The 25670-nt window shown below is 53.4% G+C and overlaps 8 protein-coding genes across 8 annotated transcripts; 3 read left to right on the plus strand and 5 right to left on the minus strand.

The window, feature by feature from the left end:
- Positions 1-475: 475 nt before the first annotated feature.
- Positions 476-2135, minus strand: A1O3_07029 (uncharacterized protein; the record flags this gene model as incomplete). The annotated part of the gene is made up of 2 exons (XM_007737143.1): positions 476-1719; positions 1769-2135. The coding sequence occupies 2 exons, from the start codon at positions 2133-2135 to the stop codon at positions 476-478; spliced, it is 1611 nt and encodes a 536-aa protein (XP_007735333.1).
- Positions 2136-3375: 1240 nt separating this feature from the next.
- A1O3_07030 (uncharacterized protein) lies at positions 3376-5037 on the minus strand (the record flags this gene model as incomplete). The annotated part of the gene is made up of 1 exon (XM_007737144.1): positions 3376-5037. The coding sequence occupies one exon, from the start codon at positions 5035-5037 to the stop codon at positions 3376-3378; it is 1662 nt and encodes a 553-aa protein (XP_007735334.1).
- Positions 5038-5504: 467 nt separating this feature from the next.
- A1O3_07031 (uncharacterized protein) lies at positions 5505-6584 on the plus strand (the record flags this gene model as incomplete). Its single annotated transcript, XM_007737145.1, has 2 exons — positions 5505-5979; positions 6166-6584. 2 exons carry the CDS (start codon positions 5505-5507, stop codon positions 6582-6584), a joined length of 894 nt encoding a protein of 297 aa, XP_007735335.1.
- A 566-nt stretch (positions 6585-7150) lies between these two features.
- Positions 7151-9152, minus strand: A1O3_07032 (uncharacterized protein; the record flags this gene model as incomplete). Its single annotated transcript, XM_007737146.1, has 2 exons — positions 7151-8811; positions 8867-9152. The coding sequence occupies 2 exons, from the start codon at positions 9150-9152 to the stop codon at positions 7151-7153; spliced, it is 1947 nt and encodes a 648-aa protein (XP_007735336.1).
- Positions 9153-14269: 5117 nt separating this feature from the next.
- On the plus strand, positions 14270-18190 carry A1O3_07033 (uncharacterized protein; the record flags this gene model as incomplete). Its single annotated transcript, XM_007737147.1, has 1 exon — positions 14270-18190. One exon carries the CDS (start codon positions 14270-14272, stop codon positions 18188-18190), a length of 3921 nt encoding a protein of 1306 aa, XP_007735337.1.
- Positions 18191-19251: 1061 nt separating this feature from the next.
- A1O3_07034 (uncharacterized protein) lies at positions 19252-20286 on the plus strand (the record flags this gene model as incomplete). The annotated part of the gene is made up of 1 exon (XM_007737148.1): positions 19252-20286. The coding sequence occupies one exon, from the start codon at positions 19252-19254 to the stop codon at positions 20284-20286; it is 1035 nt and encodes a 344-aa protein (XP_007735338.1).
- A 745-nt stretch (positions 20287-21031) lies between these two features.
- On the minus strand, positions 21032-22140 carry A1O3_07035 (uncharacterized protein; the record flags this gene model as incomplete). Its single annotated transcript, XM_007737149.1, has 2 exons — positions 21032-21469; positions 21682-22140. The coding sequence occupies 2 exons, from the start codon at positions 22138-22140 to the stop codon at positions 21032-21034; spliced, it is 897 nt and encodes a 298-aa protein (XP_007735339.1).
- A 1067-nt stretch (positions 22141-23207) lies between these two features.
- A1O3_07036 (uncharacterized protein) lies at positions 23208-25225 on the minus strand (the record flags this gene model as incomplete). Its single annotated transcript, XM_007737150.1, has 9 exons — positions 23208-23295; positions 23470-23615; positions 23736-23794; positions 24008-24154; positions 24241-24407; positions 24539-24562; positions 24659-24730; positions 24931-25003; positions 25117-25225. The coding sequence occupies 9 exons, from the start codon at positions 25223-25225 to the stop codon at positions 23208-23210; spliced, it is 885 nt and encodes a 294-aa protein (XP_007735340.1).
- Between the last annotated feature and the right edge of the window lie 445 nt (positions 25226-25670).

The following is a 25670-nucleotide window of genomic DNA, read 5'->3' on the forward strand; positions in this document are numbered from 1 at the left end:
AAAGACGGGACCAGTCGAGGTGACGGTGTTCTGTTTAACCATGCCTGTTGCCTGGTGTCTTATTGTCCGGTGGTGCCGCTTGGTTCTGTTTAACCCTGCCTGTCCGTTGCTACCGCATGGTTCTGCTAGAGGGAATACTGTACAAGGAAGACACAGACAACGCGAAAACTGTCTGATTCTATATAGAATGTGAAATCTTTATCTGTCCGTTTCCTGTGACGCCATACAACCACAACCATACCGCCCCGAGCCATTGAACACATGATCCTGTATTATCGTGCACAACGCCCGCGAGCACCGTTACCCAGACCCTAATAGTCAGATGCCGTAGCCCCGTCTATCAACGCCATACTAAAGTCGCTGCAATCCTCAATCCATCAATGCTGTTGCAAAACCGCCGATGATTTCAACCTCGATGTACCGTCTTCCTAAAGCCAACCATATGCGCCGTGTCTCCATAGCCTATGATAACAGATCAAACTTGATCCTCTGTACCCACAACCGTTATGTCAACCACATCCGGGGCTCTCTCCTCGGATGGATTGTCGATGCAAGGCAGAATCGATTTGACAAGAGTCATTTCACTCTTTTCCCTCGGAACAAACCATAATTGCACAACTCCGACAATGGCCACTGCGCCGGCAGCCCACCATGCGAGCCCTGTGAACCCAATATCTGAGCCCCAACTATAAAGCAATCCCGCAATGGGAGGTGCAACAGTCCGACAAGCTGCACCCGCCGAAGCAGCAAGGCCGTTGATTCGTCCCAGCACGGAAAGAGAAGGGCTTGCTTGCTTGAGTAAAATCAAGAGAACCGGGTAAGCGAGAATCGAGAGAAGATTGCGGACGGTGAGGCAAGCGTAAATGCCAGGATAGAGAACGTTTGGTGGAAGAAGTGCAAGATAAGGCACGATAAAGAATGCCACCGGATGTAAGATCGTGACCAGAACGAACGTGCGCCAGATGCCGAGCCGCTCTGCTGCAAGGGGGAAAATGACAGCCTGAATGAAGAGGGCAATAACGCCATTGACGGACAAAATCACCCCGACCTCCTTGGTGGACAGACCCAATCCACCGGGCACATGGACGGGACTTGGGCCCCGGAGGGCGACTGGGTCGATACGTCTGTCCTGGAAGAAGATTGGAAGTAGGTGGTCATAACACATCGAGTGATAGGTGTACAGACCGAGTGCGACCGTCAACATGGCTATCTTCTTGGTGAGCCATTTTTCAGATTGCTTTTCTGACAAGGAGGGGGGTCGGGAGGTGCCGTCAGGATTGAGTTCCCAGCGCTGATTCTTAGGCATGTCCACCTCATTGAACGTCCCGTACGAGTCCTGTCTCAAATCGACGCCGGGGTCGGCAGTGGCCCCTGCAGCGGTGATCATGGGCGTTTGTTCTGCAATATCGTGGTGGACTGTCGAATCAGCGCCTCTTCGAAGATCGGGATGGGTCTCCTCCAGCCAGAAGAATCCACTTGTGATGCTGAGGAGCATGAAAACGGCACAGACCAGATTGGGCAGCAACCAGGGATATCGACCAAAAGGTCCATCCCTGGAAAAGGTGTCTGGATACGACTTGGCCGGGTCTGCAAGCAGACCTCCGATGGCAGGACCGATAATCGTGCCAATTGACCAGACAAAAGGCATGACTGAATACGCCTTGGGTTCGTGTTCGGGCTTGGTCACCAGTTCGCCCACAATTGTCTGAATTACGCCTGCTCCCATCAGTGACAGAACCTTTCTCACTTTCGGTCCCTGGAAGCTTACCAATGTTTCCATTTAACACTCCACCGACGATTCTCCCGCACAGGGCCATGGTGAAATTGGTGGAAAAGCCGACGACTAGGAGGGACACCATGGTACCGAAGCAGCCGAGGAGTAGGACCGGCTTTCGGCCAACCCGATCCGACAGGCTGCCCCAGAACAGGCTGGTGAGAGATTCGGAGAGGGAAAAGGAGGCGATGAGAATGCCGGCGTAGAAGGACGCATCATTCATACCGAATCCCTTGACCATGATCCAGGCATAGGGAAAGATGGCGGTGATGGCGATAGGTTCGGCGATACGACATATTGCTATCAATATCAAGGTCAGCCGGGCTTTCGTCAAGAGTCGGCTTTGAGCGAGCACTGACATAGAATGAGGAACTGGGTGGTAGGAAAGCTGTCGTCGGTAAGAGCAGGGTTGGTCTTGTTTCGTGTAAGTCTCATCTTGCGAAGTATGCCCAGTCTCTTACGACCTGTCCTCCAACTAATAGCCTTGCGTCCCAGGTGGGAAAGCGGCAGCCGAGACGCTGGTGGCGAGTGGCAGTCGAGCTGAAATTGTTCGTGGTGGAGATGAGAAGAGAAGCGACTCGGGACAAGAGTCACATATGCGGAACAGGTACTCCGTAGAAGGGTACAACACGAGAGAAGACGAAGAATCAAAAGAGGGAGAGGAAGAGTGGGAGCGGAAGCGGAGATGGAAAAAAAGGCGCAGAGACAAGTAAGTGGAGGCACCGTTGATCAGGAGGTGCGGCGATCTGTTGTTATGAGAAGCAGAAGTAGAAGCAGGTTGACTTTCAGAGGCACGACGCAAGATTTGGCTGTTGATAGACAAACCGTCAATATTAATCTAGAATCGAGATGAACAATCTAGTCTCGTGGAGCCGAGTTCGTGGCACAGTACAGTCACCAAACAGTGGTGGCATTATTCCAGTCCAGCATGCGACGTTTGATTTCTAGAACAGAGCAACATTTTCCAGGCCGCAGGGGAGGTGCACGGTGGCACCGCAGGCCAATCACCACCGTGCATTCTTCCACCGCCTGCAGATCAGTAGGCGGTGAATGACAGCACAAAACTTGACTGGCTGCGGGCGATCGAGATGGCCGGCAGTCGGAGGAGTCGGAGGAGGCTTCCGCATCGTGTTTTGTCCGGCAATCGGCCAGGATATGCGCAATTATCATTTACCCTGTTAGGTGCCTAGCCATGGCCATTGACGGTCATACTACTACGGAGTACGGAATACTGTATGGAGTACTCCGTACTGTGTAGTACTGCTGCATTACAGAGTAAGCCCGCTGCGAAATCAGTCCACCATGCTGCCATCACCCGAGAGCCGAAAGTCGAGAATCGAGAGCAGGCCCATACCAGCCAAAGCCAAGTGTGCAGATGGTCACGGCGGACGGGTGTGTCTGTGAGTCTGTTGTGCTCATCGAGACTCTGTCGGCCGTGCCTGGGCCGTGCCTGGGCAGTGCGCAGTGCGCAACTCACTGGCAGTCGGCGAAGAAGATGGAACATTCGTACTACCTATACGGAGTAGTGTAATGCCGGCAGAAAGATCCTAATCCGCCCACCGCCTACCGCCTACGGATACATATGTCGTATGCTTGTGTTCTCACGCATCCTCTGGCACAACGTACTCTCCGTCGAGTCCCTCCTCGGTCATCGTACCCTCACTTAACGTCGCACTCATCGTCGCCTGCTTCTCGCCGTTCCCCCCGTCCCCCCCGTTTCCCTTCTGCCTCTTTTGCAATCCTAGCTCCACCTCGCCCCTCAGCACCTTGATCAACTTCAACGCTCCATCCTGAGTCGCCGCTGTATTCTTGCCGAGATCGTACACCACGTTGACGAGTGCGAGTGAAGCCACAAACAGCCACACGTCACCTCCACGGATCCCTCTCCACCATCCATGTTTGACCCCAACCTTCCACAGCGAGTTCACGCTCGTCCTGGCAGCATACAATGCATTCATGTGCCCCGCAGGAGTGCGATCAACCAACTGGAACAGACCGGCCAAAAGCCCGCCTAGGAAGAATCGGAACTTGGGAAGAAATGACCTTGGAAATATGGTCTGGAATAAGCAGATACTACCCCACGCTGCCCCGATCGAGCCAGATATGGCCATGGTCGATCTCAAAATGGATTCGGACAGTCGGTTGGCGGAAGCAAGCGGGGAGCTGGCAAAGTCTTTGATTCGTAACAGTGCAAAAGCCGCGTAATATATGGTGTAAAATTTGGCCATCTGTGGAAACGCGATCAGATTATGCCTCAGGTATGCCATGAAACACGACGGGTCTGATGGGTGTATCAGAGCACATGATAGCTTGTGGATTGCAGGGTGCGCCCGAGACGTGACGGGTGAGATGACAGAGTTAATCCCACGAGGCAGCGTGTTCGGATTGTTAGGCTGGAGGATGGGCGACACAAAAGGCGGCCATCTCAGGCTGGCCATCTGGCCTAGGGCGTCGAGAATGTCGTCCGGTCGAGGCCACACCACTTTGGGCGAGAGACTTGCTGGGCGACGCTGGACGTATTCGGGCGTATAGCCGAGAACGAAAGAGCCGTATGCTTCGGGAAAGCAATCCCGATCAAATACAAACGCGTGTAGCAGTTGTCCCTGTGCCAGAGCAAACAGGACCCAACTTCCCAGCCACGAGGGCTTGTTGGCAATCACCTTGGTATGCCGGATGGCAGCATAGCCGATCTCCAGGGCCCGAGACGCAACATATATCGCCGCCGTCACTCGGAGCTGGTCGGCAGGGCATATGCCCAATGCGAGTCCCGACAGACTAGCGCCAATGGCGGGCGCAATCCGAGAAGTCAATGCCGCGTAAACCTTGGGGTACCGCTCTCGAATGCTCCGCACCCTCTCATGGAGTAGCCGTAGCCTCAGGCGCGCGAAGACCCGGAAGAGCACCGTGTGCAGGAAGAGAAGAGAGGAGAGCGACAGTGCCAGTCTCGTCTTTGACGCCACCAGTGGCTGTCTGGACCGGGTCGCGGTCTGGGTGTTGCGGGATGGAAGGCGCGACAAAACGAGATCGAGTGCTTTTAAAGAGCCCAGGGTGGCCACAAACACGCGCGAGGCTGAGCGAAAGGCGGCGGCGTTATGGTCGTCGCGTCGGCCAGTGGATTCAGAGTCACTGGCGACGCTCGGTCTCTCTGATCCGTCCTTGCCCGCTTCACGTAGTTTCGGTGATACGCGGAGAACATGTCGTCGGAGGAGCTCGTACTCACGCTCGTTCAGAACGTAGCGAAGAGATCGCGACTCAGACTCCATTCTTCAAAGTTCCGTTGATGAATCACTCGTCACGTCGCCAACCTTGGGGAGATATACAATAACACCTCAGGATGTCGATCCGAGGCCGGGCCTAATGGCAACTGGTGGCGACAATGTGCAGAGAGCCCAAAGAGGACAGCACTATCGGATGCCTGCCAGATGCATGATTCGATGATCTCACGAGGAAGCGACCTTTGATGGGATGCAAGCCCTAGAAATATCGGATGAAGTTAATGACGATGGAGGACTTTTGAGACGCAGCTGGTGACTGGTGCCTCGGCTGGCACGTGAACTGAGACTCCAGCCTCCAATTCGCGGGGAATGCGCCTCAAACCACTACGGCGAACCCTATGGCTGGCCAGACGAAATACGACGCGTGCGCAAGGCTCTCTCTCATCAGTCTCTATCGCAAGGCCCGGATATCGAATCGTCCCAGCACCAGCTCATCCTAGACTTTCTCCCTCAGGATGCGGCTGCGACCAGCTCTGGCGTTGCTGGCGGCCCTCCTCGCGCTCTTCGACCCCACAGCCGGCGCAAAGTCTGCGGCAACGACCTTCTGCAAGTGCATCTGCTTCACCAACAGCACCATCATTGCCCTGAACCCTCCGGCGTCGTCTGCACAGTCCTCGTCGCTACACAAATTCGACATTCGCTTATCGAACCGCGATCCCGACGCCGACCCGGAACGATCCTATCCCTACTCAGATCCGCGCCGGGATGCATGGGCACATGCTGAAATCAATGGTGCAAATGAGAAGAGACATGCTGCCTCGGGGGAGGAGGAGGATGAAGGGGACGACAAGTCGAAATCGCCGGCGGCCGGTCACTCGCGGCCACACCATAAGTTAACCTGCGCAGACTGCACACGCGCATTCTGTCTCGACTATAATCTGCCCATATGCAAGAACGCGCACGAGGAGGACGTGTTCACCACCTGTTTCCGTAAGTGCCACCCGTCAATCCTCCCAATGCCATTTCCCCCCTGGTAGGGAGTCTGTCCATGGGATCGCCTCTCCGATAGGGACAGATCTTCCACAAGCCTCTCTTCCATCCCAAGCGAGATTCCCCATCCATCCGATTCCAGCTTCATTTGTCTAACAAGCCGTATTTTCTCTGGCCCTTTTGCAGAGCGCGACTCCCTCAAAGACGAAACCGTAGTCGTTGTCTTCATTTTCGCAACCGCGGGCCTTCTCGCATGGGCACTGGTCAAACCCTGGATCGATCGCCTGCGAGAGCGCAACTCGTTCGTCCCACTTGCACAGCACGAGGTTCGTCGTGGTGGCGGCGGCGGCGGCGGACACACTCGCCCAAGATTGAACATCAATACCGGTACCCACGGCGTGAACAATCCCAGGCCTGGCAACGGCTTCGCAAGCCACGGCACTGCGGCGGGCGGCCGTGGAAGCGGAACCGGTGGAGGGAGCAGCACGGCCGGAGGGCTGTTCTCCAAAGGTCCTCCTGATCAGACACAACCTGGCAGGCAAGGGCTACAACTGCACGCAGACCAAGATGCCATCGATATTGTCTCCGGGTCTGGGGTTCGGTAGCACACCGGCGGTGATGGGACATGTAGCCAAGCTGAGGGAAGTGTTAGAATAGAACCAATGAGTCGATCGAACCGAGTAATTATCTCGTACTCATATCTGCCTAACTACCGGCTATGAGCACGTACCAGGAAGCCAGCTCTAACTCTAGGTCAAGCGCAAGCTCAAGCCCAGGACCGTTTACAGGATTGCTCCCTAGCCTGCTGATCATTCGCATCTCACTATCGCGAGCAATCAATCCAAGCCCATCCCTTCACCCACATCCAGCTCCCAAAGCTCCAACCCGGTCCTTCGTCTTCCTTGGTGGACCATCACGCCGCTCGAGGTACAAATTTACCTCCACCCGGGTAACCGACCCTAGCTCCTTGATTGCTTTCGCTGAAAATGACACTTTTTCCTTTTTGGCGTTCCCTTTACGCCTCCCAGCATCCAAGCCATGTCGTACAATGTGTTTTCTAGAATCACACAAAAAAGCACAAGCTCGCCTGCTGAAAATGTCGCTCACTCGAATTGAGATCTCTCATGATCCATTATCGTACCGTTCCGTGCCGCGCCGGACCATCACCCTGCTATGCAGTGATACTATCAGAGCTGTTAGATTCTGGCTTGGAAGAGAGCAAGAATCCAACGCGTTCTCTGAGAAGAACAGTCCCGTTCAAAGACTCTCTCAGTCCCACTGGCTCCCACATGCTTGAGTTCACCATCCGGTCTCGATTCGGGATGGAGTGAGTATTGAGAATCTTCAGACGACGTGCTTCACGCTCGGCGACAACTGCTGCCATGAGCTTGGTAGATTCCGGATTGTGTCGTCCACGCAGGAGCTCGTTGAAGAAATTCAAGTTCTCGAAATCTACATTCAGAAGAATGTTGGATGCCACTGTATCTGGGAACGTCGGTCCCGTTCCCACGAGGTCTGATTGGCGTAGAGAGGGAGACATGCTGACGGACGATGGCAAAGACCCAAAAACCATGGATGCCAATGCTGGATTGAATCTTGGGCGACCGTCGTCAAGCTGCGGAAGACGGGATGGGAAGACTGTGGAGGGGTTGTTGGGGTCAAGTTTGAAGTTGTCAAAGTCGATGTTGTTGGCCACAAATTGAAGGATGAGCCGGATAATCGAGTTACTAGCGACAAGATAATCCGTCCCAGTCATGTTCCTTCCAACCGACGATATGGGTGAATTTCCAAGCTCAATTGCATTCTTGTACGCAACCTCGACGACATCCCACTTCAGATATGCAGACAGGATTCTCTCTGCACAGATAGAGACCGGCTCGAGACCGAGCTCGATACCAGCAACCCAATAGGACATGATGTAGTCCAGGTTGTGTAGTCTGGTAGCATGATGGTCCGGTCCAGGCGGGGTGTTGGAAAAAAAGTTGTCTGACAGGACTGTGTCCGAGTACAGAAACCGCAGTGCCGCTTCGAACGCATGTGGAAAGACCTGGCGTGCAGGAAATAAGTTGATGATGTTGGCAGCATCAGCTGTAGTCTTCTGACGATCCATCAATTTGCGCAAGCGCAAGCTCCGGGAGAGGATGACTCCATGACCGAAGGTAACGAACGGTTGCCCAGTTGGTGGATTGACTTGGACAGCCCAATCAGCTGCCTCCTTCGTCGAGGCCACCGAAATCAAATGGTCCGGAAGAGGCACCAGCGCGTTGAAATGTCTTGGGACAGACTCAGGGCGACTGGGGGTAGACCCCGTCATAGACAACGGCTCAATACCATTGACGCTCTGTTCATGAAACACCGAGGACGGGGCCGACGGTTGTGTCTGTTCAGGTACATTGTAGGCTTCGAACTGAGACCCAGACGAGCTGCCATTGCCTATTTGCATGAATGGCTGCGTTCCATTGACAGCGTTGTGGGCAGCCAAACTGCTGGCAGGAGGGGAATCTGCGACAGCAGGGCCGGGCCCAGACAGAACTCGTCGATTTTCCTCCTCAGTTACCATACTGGTTGCTTCAGATGGCTGATTGTACCGAGAAAGGCCAAAGTTGGCGGCATCCTGACCGTTGTTTGGACCACTGGTTGTCAACTCACTGCTCACCACCATATTGCCAACGGTGCTTGCATCTTTGTGAGGCAGCTCAACTGAAGTGTTGGCGACCGGGTCAACCTCTGCTACTGCGTCTTCTTTCTCATCAGATTTAGTGCCTTTCGGAAGATGGATTGCTTGTTCTTGAGGAGTAGGTGAGGCAAATTGCGGTGCGACGGACGACGGGCCTGGAGTTATTTAGTCAAGTGAGGCTGAAGAAAAAAACCGATGAGATCAACTGACCGGTAGATACCGAACGTTCTTCATGCGCAAAGGACTCATCTGGAGAAGTGTTCAACTCTGGTAGATCGACGAGAGCATTATTTTCTGCCTCACTCGGTTTGCGGTTCGCGACGGTGTGCGCAGTGGAACTTTCAGCCGCTTCTCGAACCTCCTGTTGTGAGGCTGGGGCCGGCTTGGTCTTGTTTGACTTTGCGCCAGCGCGGAAAGACAAATTTGGCAAGGCAGGCTGAATCATTCGCCCGTATGCTTTTCTGACTTCTCGGTCACTGGCAGGCTTCGGAGCCATCTTGAGAGGAGAACGGCGCAAAGGAAAGGCACCGACTGCAGACCATGGAGAAGAGGGCAAAATGACCAGAGGGTGAGAGCGAAAGACAGGGATTAACCGGCAGGAGACGAGACAGCAAGCGCTGCTCTACAAAACGGCATACACCGTAGTCAATATGTCGACCACGGGGCGCGAATTGATGGCAGCGATGTGCGAGTCTCTTGTTCGCGGGGAAAGAAGAAATTAGCTCGCAGCTACGATCGATCATTTCGGTGTTGGAGTATCTCATCTCAGTCACTCTTCTCCGCATTGCAGAGCCAGCCTCGCCAAGCGTTGTCGGTCACGTGCGAAGGCGGTGTACGATGTGCGATGTGGTGATGTGTGACGGAGGGAATGAAGAGCAGTGCTCTCCTCTCAGATAAGGGGGTGGTCTATGTCGACATTATTGAGATGCGTTGCTTGAACGAAGGCTTCAGATGGGATCAGGAAAGGCTCCTGTGCCGTCCAACAGCTCAATGAAAGTAGCACTCGTTCATCCTCCAACCAGTATATCATAATGCCTTGATGTTTACGATACTGACAACTATCATCGCATCTCTTCACTTTGTACAGAGTACAATGCTTTTCTTTGTAGTGGCCTCCTTGTGCCAGGCAGTTACACCATATGAAAGGCAGCGCTGGTCTAAGTGACTTTGAAGGTCTTACTGTGTTCGAGGGTGAGCCCGCTGAGCTTTCGTCAACGCAGGTCTCATGCCGGGCCTATCTGCACATAGCGGAGAGAAAGGAACAATGATCCGGACAATCACGATTTGGGTCTATGTTCACTATGTACAAGGTACCTGGCATGGATGTCATGAATTGTGGGCGGGTGACCCGTCTTCGCCAGGGATCCGAACACTTAACCACGACGGGAAATGAAGCTTTCCGTTGATCTATCTGGGACGACTAGACATGGACAGCCCGAAATTCATGGGCTGACCAGGGATCTCCAAGCTGGTGCTTGTTATGGACAGGTCATACCACATACCACAAGAGGTGGACCCTGTAGTTGGAAGAATACAGCATGAATTTGAGGATAGAAGTGCGATGGACATGGCCTGCATGTCTACGAACAGAAGATCGAGGACTTGGTGCTGGACAGTATCCGGAGTCTGAAGCCCATCACGACGGGTGGAGTGCGTTTGCAACTGAAGGAACTGTTAATTAACAGTCGAGACGCAGAAACAGAACCTGATCCTGATCCGCCAAAGCAGAGTCCAAGAAACAGCAAGCCGGAGCGAGCCTATTATGACAACTTGGACCCCGGACTCTGTCTTCGCTTAGTCCCATGTGGCAGAGGAGGCAGGCCTGCAAGCCGGAAGACAAGATTGTACGAGTACAAATGCCAAATTGAAGCAAGGGCTGCCGAGAGCCGAAGCTGCCGTGGTTGAACTTTGAAAGACAGTTCCTGATGTCAAGTCTGCCAAAGTTGACGACAGAGATTGTCTCTTGATGATGACAGATGGGTCCGGAGTATGGAGTACATATATGTATGATGAAATTAAGCCGAGCTTGGATCCCTTGGACAAGGTGACAGCAACAACAACTGGGCGGGGGGATCGTGGCGCAGCACATCATCCGCACCAGAGTTTTTTAATCCGACAATCATGATTGCTGATAGTGAGATTGCACGGCCTCAGGCTAGAAGCCGCATGGAAAGAAAAATGGCGAACACGCTAGAGATACGCGCTTGCAGATGGTGGTGGACGGTTGGAAATTGAAGCATCTTTTGGACGCGTCTCACCACGCGATTTGTTTACAACCTTGCGTCAGCGGCAGAGGCTAGAAGCCAAAGGAGATTTGTTGAGGACGGGGTATGAATCTCTCGAGCTGGAGAAGCGGATCGAGGTAAGACGAAGATGGACGGAGTACGGAGTATCACAGTACTGCGGGTGGTGGGATAGACATCCATACACATAGCCCACCGCATATTATGAGTGGACAATAATGATGAAGTTGAGACAGGCAAAAACCAGGCTTGGCGGTAGTGGTGATGCAATGGGCTATAGACGGGAGATATCATAGCAGGCATTGAGTACTCCGTGAAGGGAACAAAGATAACGAGGAGTACAGAGCTGAGAGTATAGATACCAGGTAGGTCAGAGAACACGCATTCAGTCGCAGAGGGCAAACGGCCACTGCTGGCCAAATTGCAGTACAGATAGTACGTAGGTAGTAATCACAGCGCCATGTCGGAGAGGGAAGAGTTTGAGCCCAATTTCACCTCGTTTCAAGGGTGGCAGCTTGGCAACGCTGGCCGTGTCTATTGGCTGGCTGCCCTGGTCTGACCAGGTTTAAGGTTGTTCCCGGGGGCCGCGTGCGCCACTGCAACGGCGCAGAGTGGCGCCTGCAGGGGCCGTGCAGGCTGCACCCAATCAGGGCCTCAGTAATCGCCCTGGTCCAAACTCAATCTTTGAAGTGCCTTCAAACTGTGACATTATTAACGCCCTCGAGAAGCAAGAAGCATGAAGCCTGAACCTGAAGCCTTACGATCAGAGCATGGACACTTCACTGCACTGCCGGTGTCGGTGTTGGTGATGAACTGGCAGGCACCGTTCCGATCAGCCGGAGTGCTATACATGAAGAATTGGTCCTAGTTTGATGCTGGCTGCTGCTGCATGCATCCGGACGTACTAGGGTGACGGAAGGGAATAGTGGCACCGGTTGTACGGAGCACTTATGTGTACTACGGAGTATATCCCGGCACTTCCTCCCAGCAAGGTAGTAGCATTTTATCTTTCGGCTGCACCTCCGTGGAAAAGGAGCGGAACAGGTCTCGTGTGGATGACCCTATTATTCCCTGCCGCAGTGCTAGCAATATTATTAAATGAGCCTACCGCTACGCTGATGGTTGAAGAATGATGCAACACCTTCAGCTGCAGTTGCACAGCTGCAGTGTGCAGTGGGTGCTGCAGAGCTTAAGCCTGGAGCCACGAGCAAGCCGATTCTTACATTACATGATTAGATCAGGCCTTCGGCGTTGGCACCTGCAGTTAGGTGGTTGCCGGCTGCCTGCCCACCTGCTGTCTGCGGGCAAAGTACGGATACGAAGTACCAGCCAGGCGAGGGTGAAGTAGGCCTTAGAAGCCTCCTAAGCCCTCGCTACCTTAGGCAGGGGAATTATTCTTTCGCTAGAGTCCACGGTACCTTACTCCTACTACCCAGTATCCGTACTCTCTATCTCACTGATATCCCCTTGTTACGCCACATCTCCTGCCTCTTTATGTCAACCTCCAGCTGAACTCCGGACCTGCGTCGACTGGAGCTCGAGGCCACCTCCATGTAGCCGCCATCACACAACTTGCGACACGCTAGTACGATCTGTTCTTCCACCGGGCCCTCCAGAGTCATGGATCTCATGTTGCCCTGTCCCTGTCGCTACCACTAGTAGCATAGTACAGAGTAGGCGTTTCTCTCCCGCTTCCGCTTCCGTTCGCATCGATTGCCAGCCACAGCCTATACTATCCTACCGTCGATGCCGGCCCCGAGGAGGCGAGGCCACAAGTCCACGTCTACCAGCTGAGGCTGCTCCCTTGCTCCTTGATTGCTCCGCCAACTGTGTAACCACGACAATCAATCGTCCCTCGAGTCGGCTCCTATCACGGTATCACACCTCCTAGCCTCCCGCTCTCCTTTCCCGCCTCCTGCGATTCCTGCGACACCCTCGTCGACCATCTTCCTCTGTGCCACGGCCGGGTGTGTTGTGTTGGGATGCCTTGCAATATTAATACCGGCTCTGGCCGCAGTCTGCTATCGACATTTTGACATCTGTCAAAAGTGACCTCCATACCCACCCCAGTCCACCAGCTGCCATCTCCACAGAGTCCACTTCCAGACCCAAGTTCATCCCCGACACGCATTGTTTGATTAGCCTCGCCTTGGAGATCCTCCCATTTTCCCTCACCACCCTTAGCCTCTTCCAATCCTCAAACAAACCGTCACCTTGGATCCGACGCCTGGAGCAGAAGGGTGCGCACCCCCCGAACCACTGCGGCATACGTGGTTCTGAACCAGGAACGGCCTTGCTTAGGTTCGCCTCACAACCCTCGGCCGTGTGTCTTCAACCCTTCCGAGTCCGAACAATCTTGCCAATTCACGTCAATCTTGTTTCTATCCGCACGCGCTCGACCTGATCGGCTGCTCGGGGCCACATAACCTGTCAAACCTGCTGGAGCGGGCTCCACTGTCCACAAGAATCTTACACAACCCAGAAACACACGCGGGCACACACGTTCTCACCACCGTCTTTTGCTGAGAATACCCAATTCTGATCTTCGCTTCTCTCGTCTTTCCGTCTGCAGGTTCAGCTATCGCTTCCACTTCGTCCGAGCCCGTCGCAACCCGCCTCAGCAATCAATTCCCGCTCAAGATCCTGATAATACAAAGGCGTTCAAGACCTGCGCGGAGAGGTATCATCTCCGCTGACTCCAGCCAGTGCGACATCCTGGTTCACTGGCATTCGTCTTTCATCCTTGCCCTTGCTGGGCCGCCGAACCTAAGCAGCAAATCTCTCGCCCATGCTGACCACGGTCGCAGCGCGGTCCTTCTCTCGATCTTCCTTGTTCAGTTGCTAAACACGCGCATTCTCCCATCCAACTTATTGTCATTCTTTCAACATTCTAAACCGACCCTCACATCCACTTCCAAAACTTGCCACCAGCGGCAACTATCTCAACGAACTTACTACCTGACATCCCATCAAGGACATTGCAAGGAGGAGGCACCTAGAAATCCTGAGAGGAGGGAGAGCGCCTGCGAACGTCACGCCTGCAAAAGTCGCACTCCAGGATACAGCCAGGGTCGCACGTGGCTGTCACTCGAGTCGACCATTCTGTCTTCGCTCGCCGTCAAACATATCCTATTGACTGGTCGAACTACCCATACAAAAGCTGCCGCGGTCTTTCAGAATCCGAAGGAACCGCCTCCTGGAACATCATCCGCCTCGATGGAACCATAACCACACGTCATTTAACTTCATTATTCAGTCACTCTTTTATTCTTGTACGTCTCGTCGACTTGTGATCTGGCGACACCTCTACTAACCTAGCAATCACAGTATTTCACCATCTTTCACCCGTCTTGGGTTCCCAAGTCCAAGTATGAACGTCTTCCGCAAGAAGGCAAAGGCGAAGGATGATGCCTACATCATTCCGCCAGCGCTGCCCTCAGATCCGACGTCACTGGCAAAGATGTCTCGCAGTCTCAAACGAAAGCAGAAATCGGTGCCGGAGCCGAAGCCTGAAATCGATCTTACCACGGCTCTGCCCGATACCAACGATTTTCGGACCAGCTTACTTATGCCCGGCCTCTCTGCTCGCTTCAGCATGCTTCGGGAACAAGATGATCCTAGTACCCTCGTCGGCAAGGCCAGCGATGACAGTGTTCTCTTTCCAAAACGCGCGTCGCGCCTGAATCTTTTCTCCCATAATCCTTTGACAGATATTGCCGAAGTCAGTTCAATCCATACGACAATCAGGGCCCCCTTCGCCGAGGCCGAACGCTCTCATTCTTTCACCGAAGGCGCCGGCTATGCCAGTGACGATGCCGGGAGTGTTGTGGCCAGGTCAAGGGCGACCGAGGGCAACAATCTCTTTGGTGGCCGCCAAAAGATGTACAGAATCGGAAACGCTAGCTCCTCAAGAGACTTGATTGAAGGGGCCGCCCCTGTTGCAACTTCAAGGCACCTGTACCAGGATGATGTGGCGCGGCCGACTTACCCAGACGTGGCTTTCAAAGGTCGCGAAGATCCAGAGCGAGGCGAATACCAGGAACGGCCAATCAGCGTTGCTACCGAAGAACATGAACAGAGCAGCGTAGTCAACACTCCATCTACTGGCTTCAGCAAGAGCAGAGGGACAGCCTCGTCTACCGCTTCAGGCCCTTCCAATCGTCGCACTTCGACGGCTGCTACGTCGGTCATCTCCGACTCCCCTGTCCCCCGGCAGAGCAATGCCAGCTCCGGGTCCAACTCCCGGATGCGGGCGTCTGACTTTGGCAGCGAGGGAAGCGTGTTGAGGCACACCTCGTCCTCGGACTCTCGCAAACCTGGCCATGTCTCCGAGACCCAGGACCAGCCTCCTCTGCCGGCGTCCCCGATAACCAAACGCCAGATCTCGTTGTCAAGAAGTGCGACCAATTTGTCGGAAAAGCATGTTGCAGGAGAATCCCCCTTCTCAACCCGCGGCCCGCGAGAAGCCAGCCCACCTCCCGCAAGACAAAGGCATATTTTGGCCCCATTGGACATGGGGCTAAGTGCCACTAAGAGCCAGTTGCGAAGGTATCAAACTGCCTCCCCTACATACCATAATGAAGATAGCGACGTGTACCATCAGAGCCTCGAACCCAATGATCGTGGCAAGGCCACAGCCATGGGGCTGTTCAATCGACCTCGTCAGCAATTTGACGAACAAAAATTTGAAGAGCGGCAGTTGCAGATGCATGAGGGCAAGACGGCACCATCTGCCAACAACAATCTGGGGAACAGGGGGACCTCGGAGCAGTCGCATGAGACAGCCCAAATGACTGCAAGTGTTCCGTCCTCTCCCTTGCACAGCAGTTTCCATTCCTCGAACGTCAACCGATCGCGGGCGCAGTCGAGTGCCTCATCCGTCAATCCCGCACAAGTCCATGCTAAAGTCGAAGCGCTCATCAAGCGCCAGAACCAAGAGTACACGGCGCTTCGGGCCCCCAAATCCGAGCCCACATCATCAACTGCCCCATTGCCCAAGCCAACGAATCTCGCGAGTCAACATGCTGCATCTCGAGGCACGTTCCTCGACACTTTCGACGGCAGCGATGACGATGGAGATGAGCTTGATAGTCCAATGTTGGGGCGTTACGAACCACCACCGCGCCTCGTTCCCTTGGACGTGCACCCAGCGCTCCGGGATGGTTCACAAACATTCGACTTCGGAGGGCAAGTGACGGTCGGCCCCCAAATAACGCGACCACACTCAAATGCTTCAGTCGACACCTCTCCTTCGGCCGTGCATGATACCCCGGACACGACCACGGATTCGTTGCACCGCTCTTCCGACACCAAAGCATCGGGTTCTCCTACCATTGAGCCTACCACGGGATTAGGGTTGAGTGGGTTAATCCATACTCACCTGCGACATGATAGTGACAGGTCGTCGCTGCTGCCTCCCCCGTCACCAGCACCTCGGAAACAGCCCAGTGGGTTCCCAGGCTTTCGTGAGCGAGAACCCTCGGTCGCCTCCACAGCTCGCACCATCAATCCTCCTGAAAGCACACATAGTGACCCTTGGGAATTCGACACTACGCATCGACCACCGCGCAGTCCTTTCGACCCCCCTATCAATGACCCGACTTTGGTCATGTCGCAGAAGGCGCAACAAATCCTGGGCCAAGCTATCTCGCACCGAAGCCATGCTGCAGACAAGGCTCAACCAACCCGAGGCAGTGACCCTTCGCCAAGTGATGAGCACGTACCGAGTCAACCGTGGCAAAACAACGCAATGTCCAGTCATCAGCGTGGAGAGAGCACCGAGACGCAGAAAGAGTTTGGCAATGAGCTTGCCGAACGTGCAAGGAAAATCCAAGAGGGCTTGAAGGGCGTTGCAGAGGCTGAAAAACGATCTCGTAGTCCAATACCAGGATACGACCGCCAAAACCCCGCCGCCCAGGCGTTACAAGTTCTCCGTCATAAAGCAAGCAAGGCCTCTCTTACTCCAAGGATCAACGAGTCTCAACCGAAAGCCATGAAGATGCTCGGGCTTGCCGGGGTATCCAAACTGGAAATGGGTGGGCAGTCACCAAATGTGGGAGCTCGAGGCAATTTTGCATTCGAGCACGGCTATGATGACTATCACCCCAGTTTGACCCCAAGAGAGCACGCGGGTGACTTCGGGTCTCCCAGCGGGCGACAGACACCAGGCTTTGGACGACCGGCGCCCTATGCCAACCGACCGCAAGCAGATTTTGACCGCTCGCGGCAGCGTTCTGCCACGCCTACTTCTGGGCGGGGACCAAGACAAGAACGAAATGAACCTGCACCTGGCGAGAGATCACGCAGTCGCGCTGGTCGGCACCGTGAAGAGCAGCCATTCGCCGCAACAGACCGAGGTAGGCGTGGCCCACCGCCCGCTAGAGAGCAACAACGTTCTCACGTCCTTCCCCAGGGACCAGCCTCTCAACACAGTCCGCGAGTCCCTTATGCTGCCCAACGCGGGCCACCTCCGGTCGATCCGCGCAACTATGAGAGATCTGCTTCGGCGATGTCAAACCGGCGCCCGAGTGGGACTACACGGCCTGAGCCATCTGGCTATTTTGATGGTCGAGCTGTGACGCCTGCAATGGCCGGTACTCCCCAGCTTGCAAATGGCCAGACGCAACCTACCGTGAACCTACCGAGGCCCTCTCCACGTCCACCCTTCCCACACTCTCCAATGAGCCCTTTCGGTCAGCCTGGCTTGTCCCCGGCCCTGTCCGGTCCTCCCTCTGCCGCGCAGTCTGCTCTTCCATCCCCGGTTGGACCCCTCCCTGCGCCGCCTAATAATGGACGTTCAACGCCGGTGGAAGGCCGATCCACTCCTGCAGGAGCCCGCAAGAAGTCTGTCACAAAAGGAATGATTTCAGAACCGACCTTCATCTCCAGCACTTCCTCCATACCGCTCGTTGGTCTTCCCAGAGGCCCGCGGCCCAGCCAGATTGCATCTCCTCCGATCCCTGCAATGAACCCGCGCCGTCGGGGCAATACCATGTCTGAGAGACCGGATGCTCACAAAAGTTTGCACGTGACTCAATCTCCCACGGTTTTGATGCCCGAGTCCCAAGACCAACGTGCCTTGGTGGATCAGCAGCAACAAAAACCTGCCCCACGTCAGCGAAACCGCTTAAGGAAGACTAGCAGTGAGGGCGGCAGTATGGCAGCACGAGCCAGACAGCAAGCCATGATGTCCGAATTTGGGCATGAGAGACTTCGAAGTCCCGCGTTACCTGTCTTCCCCAACCGAAGTGCCACTTCTTTGGGTGTGCACCAAGATGGCGGCATGTTCTGATTCTTGATTCTCATACAATTTCTTCCCCATACTCCAGGCTTACCACTTTCACTTTTCGACGACTATTTCCATTTGGTCATATTACTATCCGACCACACACCGTCTTTCATCCCCACTTTGGATTTCCAACCTCTTTGCGTTTGAGTGCGGAGGCGTTTTTGAGCACGATTGGATTATGGGCAGACCTGAAATGTATCGACACGGCCTCTTTGTCTCGGGTTTCTTTCTTTTGACGCCGACGATTGTGCTGGGGTCATGGTTATCGGGGCTTGATGGTGCTACTATACCTTCGGTATATGGCGTATGCCGTTTATTTTCCTTAGGTTTGGTATAGAGGCGTCCACCCTCATTGGATCATGGGTTTGAACATGAAGTCGGTCCGCTTTCTGGGCGCTGGAAGTCGACAGGGTAAATGATTGGGGTCTCATTTAGCAAGGGCAAAAGTGAGATGGATATAAGGAAGTTATGGAAGAGTCTCGCGACTCGGATGTCAGGCATAGATAGTGTGTTTGTGATATAGTAGGGAGGAACGGGATGTGTCTGGACAGACCGGGATATACCATGCACACCTATGGATATGTAGCTATGTAACCAGCAGGCATGTACACTACATGGTCGCCAAATGAGGGCGCGTTGCAGTATGTTTGATGCTACTATCTCATCTTCCGCCGCCGACTAGACACCACCCTCGCGCCAATCCCTATATTTGGAACTCTCAACTTGTATACTCCGTACAGAACTAGGTACGTACAATAAGGAGAGAATGCCCGTATTCATTCCGAGTAATAATAGAAACAGTATTGAAGGAACTTGGTAGATATGTTATAGCGGCGAGATGTATAGTGTGTTAGTGCGTGGTAGGTCGGCAAAGCTGCCCCATTAACTGACTAAGTCTAGCCTTTCTCTATCTCATTTCATTGATGGGACTTGGTGATATCAGGTCGAACGAGGCCGGCAGGATGACTGCTACTGTGGTTATCCCTCAGTCACTCAGGTCGATGGGCCTCTCACTGCCATTGCCACTGCCTCCCTATCCAAAGCAGCCATGACGCAGGGCGGTGATGGAGCTCGACCTCGACCTCGAACAAGCTGTGGCGTCTCTGCCCTCATGCACGCGTTGTCGCCGACGTCGTATCAAATGCGACAATTGCTTGCCGACCTGTCGCAATTGTCTCCAAGCGGACAAGGAATGTCAGTTCCGGGACCATGTGGTGGGAGAGGACATTCCACGGCAATACCTACTATCTCTGATCCAGCATCTTCAAGCGCTGAATCCGAGTGTGAGTGTGGGCAGGGAGCCAGACGCCCAAGACCCCAGGATTGATGTTCACGAGGATCCACATTCGCAGCACTCTAGACCAAAGCCAAAGCCATTCGACATTTTTGCTGCCAGCCCCCAAACCGGTTGCCTGAATGACACCGTTGTCTCGTATTACGGTCCAAGCAGTGCCTATGCCTACTTTGCGGCCAACACTCCAGGGGTGGCAACGCCTGAGATGCCTGAGCAGCCGGCCAATGAACCCTATCGACGGCTCTTGCACACCATCGCGGCCGACAGTCGACGTGACTCCAAAGGCGCCGAGGCCAGACTTCCTACGGCGACCCTCACAAAAGCACTGGTCGTCCACTATCACCGGTCAGTCGAACCTTTTCTTCCGATCCTGGGCGAGGAGTGGTTCGCACATATCAACTCACTGGCGTTGGACGAGACCTCCTCTCTCTCCTTCGACGATGGCAGTGTCCTGCCTGCACTGCTCCACCTCGTGATGGCCATCTCACTCCAATTGATGAGCGGGTACGAGGCGAGTTTGGGGACAATGGCATCCACACACTTCTTCAGCATCACCGAAGCCACCGTGCAGCGGACGCTCAGGCATCCGAATTTGCAGACGTTTCAGCTCTTCGCTCTTATCTGCGTCTATGTGATGCTGGACAGAGAGGTTGGAGACGTTTGGAGCGCCCTTCATCATGCAATGTCGTTGTATGGGACTCTCGATCTTGATTCCGATTCAGGAGAGGACCAGCGAGCAATGATGGTTCGACGCACGCTGTTCATTCTAGAAGTGTACGAGAACCATCTCCATCTCTGCAGTTGACTGCATTGTACGAATTGTACATGGGACTGATATACCTTGCCTAGGGAGATATGCGTTGCTTTTGGTCGACCCAGAACCTCTGCCTGGGCTTTGGAACCGGCTACCCTTCCCACGAACCTCTCTATCAGTCTGTTTAATCTGTCAAAGATCAGGCTTGCTGTCCATCGCCGGCTGGTTACCACGCAGCGTCCTAACGACGACGTGGAGGCTTGGATGTCTCGAACTAGTCGGGAATTGGAATTGTGGATGCAGTCATGGAATACCTTGCTCGGCTCACTGAACAGCAGTGCCTCTTCTCCCCCTCCCTCGACCTTCCTACAGCACTGGGGTCGATTTTACTTCCATCAGGCGGCCTTTGAATTACTATACTGTTCAAGACATTACGGTCACGCTCTACCCGACGAAGAAGTTGCCATTTCCACCCGATTGATTGAGGACTACCGGAATTTACACCAAAGCGGATTCCATGTGTCGGGCCCGACAATTGATCCTGAACTCGAAACCGATCTCAACCTCACCCCGCCTTTTACGCCCATACTTTCCTGGACACAACGGCACGCGGTGTTCAAAGCGGCCCTCTGCCTTCTAAATTCCCGTGACAACGGACATCAACCCCACGAGGAGTCTGTCCTCTGTGCACAATCACTGCTTCGGTCCAGCGATCAAGAAGGCCATGCGATGGGTGAAAGGTTGCAGGACATGAACCTGCGGCATGATAAAAGACAGGATGGTCCAAGGACCAGTATCACAACTTGGCTTTCTTCTTCCTCAACAAATCAGGAACATGTTCATCATAATACATGACCAGGCCCGACTTTCCGCCGTTGTCGGAGCCGACCGCCAACCGGGCCACCGCCTCTGCACACCAGGCGGCGGGTTCGAGAGTGATCCCATCTCTGGCACGACTTCGAAACAAGGCCACTTCATCCTGCGTCATGATTCCATCATATTTGCCCTCGATCACGTCTGCCGGCATCCTAGTGTCGGTGAGGCGAGGATATACCCCTTGGACACAGATGGCGGGATTTTCCAGAGCCAGCAGACCGATAAATCTGGACAAGGCTGCTTTGGTGGTACAGTAGGACATCCAGCCGTGATAGGTGACGTTGAGGTCACACGCCGAAGACAGGATGATGACACGGGGACAAGGCGAGACATGAAGATGTGGTAGAGCAAGCTGGCACTAAAGTGGCAAAAGTCAGTCTTGTGGACAGGGATGACAGGACAAAGAACAAAGATTGGTTTCTGTTTCTGTTTTTCTTTTTCCTCTTTGTCATCAGACCCAAGCCTGCTTCAAAACAACCTCTTGCCGAGTTCCCGCTCCAACTGCACCTTGAGGGGGAAGAGGGAAGACCGTGATATGGAACTGCTCCAGGCTTGTTTCATTCGACTCACCATGGCAATCACCCCAAACACATTGACCGCATAGGCCAACTTGACCGCGTCCAAATCGACCTTTTCTATCCTCTGGATTGGCGTCATCAACCCCGCGCAATACACCAAGCTGTCAATGACGCCTGCCACGTCGAGACACGTCTGAATGGCTTTCTGTCGATCGACCGCGTTCGTCACGTCTCCTTGCAGGATGTGAAGTCGGCTTGGTTGAGCTTGAGCTTGAGCTTGGGCTTGACCTTGAGTTTGACCGTGGAGTCGGCTTGCTTGACCTTGACCTTGGGACTCGCCGGTGCCCTGTACGTGTACGTGCGCATTGTGTCGGTGTAGTTGGGGGTCAATGTGTAGGCCAAACACGAATATTTGAACCGTAGCCGGGGCGTGGGAGAGGAGATAGGTGGTCGTCTCCAGTCCGATGCCTTGACCTCCGCCGACGACGAGGATGGCTCTTTGTTTCGACATGTTGTTGGACAAGACAAGATGTTGATGTTTGGCAATGTATCCTGTACGAGGAGAGGCGGACGTCTTTGGGTGGATGGTACTTGGAGAGGCGGACCTCTTTGGATGGGATGTACTTGGAGAGGCGGACCTCTTTGGATGGGACGGGACTTGGAGTGTTCTGAGCGGAGTAGTGGATGTACAGACCAGGTAGCTATGGAGCAAAGCTGGGTAGTAGTAGTACTATACATACATATTTTACATAGATAAGTACAGTACTGTATGTATCGTACAGTAGGTCTAGATATCTAGGCGTCTAGGTGTCTAGGTGTCTCTCTAAGCATCGATCTCTCTATCTGTCTATCTATCTATCTGTCTCTATCTATCTAAGCATGTGGCTTCTATCTAAGCATCTAACTAAGCATCTATCTAAGCATCTAACTATCTGTCCGTCTATCTAGCCAGGCTGCAGGTATCTAATCTAGTTCGACTGCTTGTTTGCCTATCTATCCATCTGTCCATCTATCTATTGGGCAGGGCAGGGTAAGGCAGTGCAGAGGGCTACACAGTGTGTGTGTGGTTGGGCTTTGATATCGGCCAAATCCGCACCCGTGTCCGCACCCGTGCGGACTTGCAGTAGGTAAGTAAGTAAGTAGCTGTGCTGTACAGTGCAGTGTAGTGTAGTGCATTGCAGTGCAGTGTAGCGTATAATAAACTACCTTGGGTATACACCTAATAGGAAGGAAAGGAGTACAGTGCAGTACAGTGCAGTGGATATATGACATAGTAGTTTGTAGTACACCTTCCTAGGGAGTGCAGTGCAGTGTAGTGCATAACATTGACAGCGCGACTACGACTCGACTCGATTGCTGCGAGTCCCTGGCTAGGGTAGGTGACTCTGTCTTTAAAGGTGTTCGTCTTGGGCGAGAGAGGGAGGAAACATGGCATGCCTGGGCTGGTATGTACCCTCATCCTGTAGCTCATCCTGTCGCTCGTCCTGTCGCTCGTCCTGTCGCTCGTCCTGTCGCTCGTCCTGTATCTTATCCTATACTAATTCCACCTCATGCTCTACTCACTCCACATTCTCCATCTCATATCCTTCCGTGACTGAACTCTTCGGCCATCTCGGCGAAGGTGCACCACTCAACTCCTTCGTGTTGGTTGATCCAGTCGATAATCCTAGTTGGGGAGAGTCGTTAGCATCTTTTTTGTTTCATTCCATTCCCTTTGCCCTTTGCCCCCCTGGAAACCTGGACCTAGACATAGACCTAGACATGGACCTAGACCTGACCATGCCCGGATCAAAGAACAGATCACAAATCATCAGGAAACGACCCCCAAACCCCAACTTACCTCTCATGCATCATCAGAACGTGCGGTCGGCCGCTGACTTGAGGATGAATACTCATGGGGAAGATGAAGGTGTCGTATTCGCGGTAGCACCATTCGAATTGCTCGCGCCACTGCCGCTCTACCGTGTACGTGTCGACGAAGCCTTGCTATTAGCCAACCGAGTTAGCATGTGTACAGTACATAGAACATAGCAGGCCGGGTTCAGGTATCATGTATCATGTGTCGTGTGCTAAACACCAGTCCTCAAAATACAGTAACCCACTTACGCTGTTCGGTCTGTCAGGCATATACTGCAGAGGCGGCCAGTCGTCGAGGGTCCAGGAAGCTATGGTTTAATGTCAGCTCGGCCAGGTTCACTATGTCTCGAGGTGGGAAACACCATGGTATTTTCCCTTCGCTTCGAAAGTGTAGTAATGAAGAAATAAGGGTTTCAAGTGTGGGGCGGGGTGGTGAGTGTGAACATAGACGAGGGCTGTGAGTGTGAATATAGACGAGGGCTTTGAGTACATTGAGGCTATCGACATGGTTGTTAACATACCAGGAATTTCAACCACCCCCGACTTCTGCGCGTGCTTCATTGGCACCATCCATTCGGTGGGGTTTTTCGTGTAGTCGGTCAGTACGACCTCTTCTCTCCCAGTCGATGCGTAGTACGCTTGGAAATCGTCGTGCATGAACGAATGGTCTGGTAAGATCAAGGTTAGACAACATGAACACCCATGGGTATACAATGTCAATAAAAGCTGAATTGAAGTCAAGGTCTGCACGCACCGTATCCAATGCCCAGCCTTTCCAGCAGTTCGATCTGGTCGGGACTGTTTTTCCAGGCTGGAGCGGTGAAGCCTTTTGGTTTTTGGCCGTTGCAGAATTTGGTTAGAATGTCGATGGTTTTGATCAAGATGGCTTCATTCTGATCTCGCGTAAGATCGGAGGGAAACCTAAGATACAGGTTGATGAGTCCAAGATATCGAAACTCTCCACAGAGGAATTCCAAGAGATCAATACTCTCTCCACAGTGAGGAGGCTGGATGTGGATTTGAGTGTGAGTGGAAAGAAAGAGTGCTCTTACTCGTGCGTATAGCCATGCAGGCCACTAGTGGAAATGAGCAAGAGCAAGTCAGCCATACCGTCCGAATTGAGCCATCCATGTCATGGTTTGATGCCGTTCGCATTCTAATGGGTGACATACATTTCGTGTCCTGCGTCACGGATCTTGGCCATTTCCTCGGGAAAGGTCTCGATGCTATGGCCGGGAATGTACCTTTGCCAGAGAAGGGGTTAGCAGGTTGACATGGAGCTGACAATATAGCAGATGCCATGAGAGAGACATGGACATAGGCATAGACAGACATGGACATGGACATGGACATAGACTAGTACAATTGTAGAGGAGGACTTGAAGTTGCCACCAGTAACAGTAGCACAGTAGCTAGCTAGTCGAGTTGAGTTGGATTGACTTACCACGAAGATTTGATATTCTTGCGCTCGAACAATTTGAGCAAGCGCTCGACTCCGCGGGTGGCTCCAAAGACACCTGAGGTTGAGAAGAGTGGTTAGTGGCAGCGCCAGCCGTGACCGTAGCTATAACTATAGCCAGAGCCAGAGCCAGAGCCAGAATATAACATCGGTCTGCATAACATAACATACCTCTCGAAATATTCATCAAGTTCGGCTTGCCGCCGTTGGTGGTGTTGATATGGTTCGACACGGCGTCGACATCGATGCCATAGCCGACGAGGACACGTTTCTTGGTCATGGCGATGTTGAGGGTGGGTGTGGTGGTGGTGGTGGTGGTAGTGGTCGCACTGGTAGTATGGTCCTACTACCAGTCAGTGTCAGCCAGCGTTGGAACTGAAGTCTAGATAGGTAGTACTTGGGTACTACTACTGTAGGTGGTACTTACTGTACGTGGTACTTACTACCTGCTCCTACTCTGTAGCTGTCCGCTGTCTTGGAGAGGGCGACGACGACAGCGACGGCGATGGAGGTAGAGATAAGGTGGGATTTAATTACTGTAATATACTGTAATAAAATAATACTAGAACTGATGACAATACCTTGGTAACTACCTATAACTATAAACATAGGTAGCTATAGGTCAGCTAGCTAGCCAGCTATACCAGATACTGTGAATAATTACGCTAGTGTAAGCCGCCTTCCTAGATAGGCAGTTATTCCAGTAGCCCTCTATACAGACAGTA

The sequence above is a fragment of the Capronia epimyces genome (assembly GCF_000585565.1).
Source record: "Capronia epimyces CBS 606.96 chromosome Unknown aczIQ-supercont1.6, whole genome shotgun sequence".
Taxonomy (NCBI): Eukaryota; Fungi; Ascomycota; class Eurotiomycetes; order Chaetothyriales; family Herpotrichiellaceae; genus Capronia; species Capronia epimyces.